General features: G+C 39.8%; 1 protein-coding gene across 1 annotated transcript in view; it reads right to left on the bottom strand.

Annotated features, from left to right (window-relative positions):
• The window catches only part of LOC140343631 (dehydrogenase/reductase SDR family member 13-like), a 7,081-nt gene extending 6,675 nt beyond the window's left edge, over window positions 1-406 (bottom strand). The window contains exon 1 of the mRNA XM_072430408.1: window positions 153-406. Within this exon, the coding sequence (XP_072286509.1) occupies window positions 153-279 (127 nt within the window). The 5' untranslated portion in view covers window positions 280-406. The remainder of the gene's footprint in view (window positions 1-152) is intronic.
• Window positions 407-5,567: the final 5,161 nt, after the last annotated feature.

Below are 5,567 nucleotides of genomic sequence, written 5' to 3' on the forward strand. Positions count from 1 at the left end.
CTGTAGGTAGGTGTCCCCCTATCACTGCACTCTGTAGGTAGATGTCCCCTTGTCACTGCACCCTGTAGGTAGGTGTCCCCCTGTCACTGCACCCTGTAGGTAGGTGCCCCTCTGTGTATCTATAGGTAAGTGTCCCCCCCCCGGTCACTTACCTGTGACGATGACAGTCTTGCCCCTCAGGCTGGCCTCGCTCTTGCACTGCCTCCCTCTGATGAAGTTGTAGTAGATGAACACATACAGGCCCAGCACAATGCCCGGTATGAGGAGGGCGGCGGCCATGTTGCTCGGTGATTACTCTCAGATCCCCGGACTGTAATCTATCTGATCCCAGAGCTTCCCACCAATCACATAACAGCCCACTTATGTAATGACAGCACGACTCTGCGCGTTCCAGCTAACACGACTCTACTGCGCATGCGACAGAAGCCATCTCATGCACACGCCCACGTGTTCTTTTGACCACAAGCAAGTTCTCCTGACCCAGCCCCAGCTCCTCCCCCTGGAAGGGAATTTAACTCTTTATTGCCAGCAGTGCAGCTACAGCTTAGTGGAGTCTATTCTTCTTCTAAGGGTTTATTAAAGCATTTAACTCTTTCCAGCATGTATATCCCATTTCTGTCTACAAAAGGAAAAACATGTCCTTCTCTCTGATTTATTCCTCTTCTCATTTTGCTGTGTTTCAAAATGTCAGTATTGTCACCATGCCTGATTCCATCTTCTAATGATGGCCACACACATTGACAGATCTCAGAAACTGCATAGGGATGGACTGTTGATTTTTGCTAAATTAACTTTGCATTAAAAAGTTAGCTAATGCAAGTAAAGAAACTTTCATTAAAGTCCCTGAACAGAGAATTGACATCAATATTGTTGGGAGGGGGCCAGCAGGATCAATGAGGAGGATATGTCCAAAGTCACATTTATATTTTAACCAATCACATATTTTAAAATAAAGTTAAAGCAGTGGTTCCGAACCTTTTTTCATCTGGGGGCCACTGCTGACATTGAGATAAAACTTGCAGGCCGCAATGCAAACAAACATTAAAGATGTTTAAAACTAGAATAGAATTTATAATGAAATGAAATTAAAATGTTTCTAGGTACCATAACATACATGCACCAAATAAATGACAAATCAATAATTTCTGCATACACCATTTAATGCTCATTTTTTTTAATGAAATATACAAAACTAAATATATTATACAGTGTACCAAAGAGCAGAAACTACACCATACAATGCATCCTGTCAGATATAGGGGACAGCTAACCTCCTTTGTATCCCAAAATCTCTGCAATGGATATCTCCAGAGAAATGGAATTCATGTGACAGATAGCCAAGGGGGACATGTTCATACTGCTACATCTTCAGGTCCCTACATCTCCCCGTTCCTGAGAAATTAGGGTTCACAGAAGTTAAGAGCCCAGAGATGTGTGACAGGGTAGCACACTATGGCAGGTATAGTTTTTCATATCTTGTGATGGCGCTGTAGTGATGAAATTTTAGGGGAGTTAGCCACCAGAGTCCTGCACTTGCAGTTACATTTCCCTTTTCTTACAAAGAAATTGAGGTTCAAAGAGAGTAAGGGGATAGCTATGTTTGACAAGGTAGCGTGATATGATGGGTATAACATTTTATTGGGGGGGACAAAAGACATTTCCTATGGGCTCCCACTTTCCAGTTGCCAACATGCCTCTGTTCCAGAGACATTGAAGGTGACAGAAGGTAAGTGGTCAGCTATGAGTAACAGGTACCCACCAGCCACTCCCTCGCACTGCGGATTTGACTCCAGGCTGCAGTGAGCATTACTGAGCGTCTTCCCTAGGCAGGGTTCCATTGAATGGGGAAGGGGTAACTGCACCATAACCTTACCGCAAGTCTGAACGCATCCTTGAAGTTTTGTGAAGAGGCAAGTATATATTTGGGCCACCACAGCGCAGAGCGAATTGACAGTACCCTAATGCTCATTGCCATGAAAGTGGCCCCCGGTGATCTTTAACATGTAAACTCAATTTAGGGACCCTTGTCTTGAAATGGCACCCCCTTAATGTGAAAATATCCCTGATCGTTATTAGGATTTTATGCTTGTGATCCCGTACCTGGCATCTTGTGTGTAGGGGGTTTGGTAACAGCTCTCAGGATCCCCTGTGTACCCAGAAATTTTCACATTTCTTTGACAATCTGTGTAGTAGATATGAAAGTTTATACATGGGGACAATGACAGCAACATGGACACGCACACATATCATTTAAAAAAAAAAAAGATAGGAGATGCGTGCGCCCTGTATCTGCAAGATAACGAGCTGAAGGGTAATGAGTGGTGCGGATATGGCCCGCAGACCATAGGTTGGGCACCCTTGGCTTAGAGAAAGCAGATAACTCGTGGGAATGCTCCCAATCTCCATTAGGAAATAGTTGGCATCATGAATGCAAAGAGATTGCAAAAGTGTCTGCAATTTTAAATGACCCAAGGCTGGAAACAGAACCCACCCAGGCAGCAGTCTTATTCTGTAGTTTTGGAGCAGTGCACACTGCAGAACTGACTCAATAAGAGCTGAAATGGCCTCCTTTTATTAGGATTTAAGGACAGAAGAAACTTAGAACCAGACTGGCTAGTCAATGGCTTGTCAATGGCTTAGACGCTAGTAGGGCCATGAGCAAATTGTTTATAAAATCTGACAAGAGTTTACAAGCATTCTTCTGTGCTCTCTCCTGCAGAGCCAGCAAAAAATGGGGTGATTTGGGCCATAAAACTCAAAAATCTTGCATGAACATGTTAAAGACCTCAACTGAAAGGGCAGAGTATAAGCCCACACATCTGATGGAGCTAAAGAAGAATATGAAGTAAGAGTATAACACTCCAAGAGCCAAAGGCAACCATACTGCATATGTCAGCAGAAGAGATAAAGCTACAGTAACAATGTAGAGAAGAGTCGTGAGCAAACAGCAGAGATGAAGAAAAGACATCCTTCTCCTAGGACACAAAAAGCGCTAGTAGTGGTTCCCCACTGATGGTGGTGGTTACTCTGGGAAAGCTTATATTTTCTTTTCCTTGCATGTATCCATTCTACATAAAGGTTCAGTTTGTACTACTGCCTAACGACACATGAGAGAGAGATACAATTGGTAATTTAGTTCGAAATCGTAAAAACTGATCATTTCTTCAGCTCCTCCTGACACAGGTGGTTAAAAAGCTAGATTAACCTAATTTTTAACCTACAACATTCCTGTTGTAGACTCTCTCAATTTTGTAAAAATCGTTCTCACTGGAACAGAAAGTAAGGCCCAGATAGAAGGAAAGCATTTTCGTTACTATATTATCAAAAAAAAAAAAAAAGATATAAACATAAAAACAAACCTCACAATAACTTAAAATGTTAATAAAATTTAAAATACACAAATACTTTCTTTCAATGTTAATGCCAACAATAAACTTTATTTGCTATCCTTTGGTCCACTAAATAAACCATTAAAAGAGTTTTGCCTGTTTTAAAGAAGTATACCTGTTTATTTAGCAAAAAATCTTGTTCTCTCTGCTCCATCTTTTGCCTCATCATATGCTTTATATTCCATTTCATGGATACAGAAAATATTTTACATTTGTTATTCAAGCATGCTCATGATTAACTAAATATAAAGCAAAAATCACTCATTCATCTCAGTAAACTGACAATAATGCACTCTTCCTCTATTCCCGGTTAGGCAGTTCTTTAGACTAATAGAGTACAAACCCTCCTTAGGAATGGGCGAGAGGTCAGAACACATTTATGGGTCTGGGTCAGGAAACTTTAACTTTGAATTATTTTTTTTAGATGTGGAGATAGATTACTAAGTGCTTACTTACCTTATTTCTCCATTTTCATAGCAATGACTATAGGGAAACATTCAATATTTAAGGCAAGCAGAGAACAAGGTGTGCACTGGTTGGCTCACTGACTGGCCTATAGAGTAATGATTGTGTATATATTTAACACATTTGTTTAACTATTAGACCATAACCAATGACATAGACCATTGCTTCCTGAAACCAGACCCACCAATATACATATTTTTACAAGCTGCTGGAAAAATTAAAGCAGAAAAAAGGAAGTATATTTTGGTCTTTAGGAAATGGGTTGAAGGATGCTGGCTAATAAACCAAGACCATCTCACTATGGGAAAAAAAGCTATGCAGGCGAAATCTGTGGACTGAAGTAAATATTGCAGCAAAAGTTCAGTTTGTCTTTTTATGAGCTTGCCATGTGTCTTCTTTTAGTTTCAGTTGTGCTGTAAAATATTAAAGTGGAAGAGATTGCCTGGATACAAACTGAATGGACAGCATTATGGAGAGTCTGACATTACATAGTATTGTAGGTATTATGAAAACAATGTATATAGGTTTTTGCAAAGCACAGCTGTTAGTCGATTTAAGAAGTGATTGTGGTTTTTGTTTGTAAAGCATACAAGCCAGTTTACAGTCTATACCTTTTAGCATCATACATACATCTGGGTGAATCTAATACCTGGTTTCCCATTGCACTATAAGTGATTTTTTTTATCTAGCAGCCATTTTAAAACTACTGTGACCTGTAGCAATGTAAGGTGTGACAGGAGGAAGTAAAAACGCATTGGGGACCAGAAATAAAATACTTAATAGTCTGATTATGAAGCTTCTTCAGAAAGCTGTATCTACAACACAGCACAGAACAGCAAGGAGAGTTTGAAGTCTTTGATTTGCAGGGGGGATTTTTTTAAAATATTGTGATGAAAGTTTGACCAGCAAAAAATACTAAAAAAAATACTTTTTGATTAATATTGAGTCGGTCTCGCCGACCAAGATACAGGAGCACTCAAGTTTCACAGAGGAGGGGGGAAGTTAACCTGTCTGGTTACAGTAGCACTTTGCCATACCACAATTGGGTAATGGGTCCTCAAAAGCGTGCAGACATTGGGTGTAATTTATATCAAAATTATAATTTACTTGGTGTAAACTTTTCCCCAGAACAAATGGGAGTGCATCTACCTTTGCTAAAATGGTACATTTGACATATTGTTCATAAGATACGGCAAAAAAGTAGCACAAATTAGCACAAGACACTTCAGAGCATTATTAAGTTAAACATTCACTAGGACATTTTTAATTTTCTTCATGACAGACCTGGGAAGAGTTAGACCCCCCCTGTTGAGCTTACTGCTGCTTGTGTCCCCCAATAGGAAAGTAATCCCAGAGAAAGGAATTGAGAAATATCATATAGAAGAACAGGGGCAGCAATAAAGGCTTCAGCAGAAAAGGAGACAGAAAGAACCTCTGCTGGGTTTTAATTGCTGGCTGTGTCCCCGTAAGATTTTTTTTTTTTCTTCTTTGTATTTCAACAAGGTGAAATTTCCCTGTTAACAGAAAAAAACAGTTATGAGATTTAGTTTTTTTTTTTGCTTGTAAGGTTGTTTCTTTCTGATCTGGGTTAGCACATTTGCAAATATTTGCCTTGCCACCAACTGCCTACAGGTGCTTAAACACGTCTTTATTTCTGGTGCGAAAAACAATGTAGTTATAATAGTCAATATCAATAAAAGTTAAAACACAAGC

This window comes from Pyxicephalus adspersus, chromosome 1 (genome assembly GCF_032062135.1).
Source record: "Pyxicephalus adspersus chromosome 1, UCB_Pads_2.0, whole genome shotgun sequence".
Taxonomy (NCBI): Eukaryota; Metazoa; Chordata; class Amphibia; order Anura; family Pyxicephalidae; genus Pyxicephalus; species Pyxicephalus adspersus.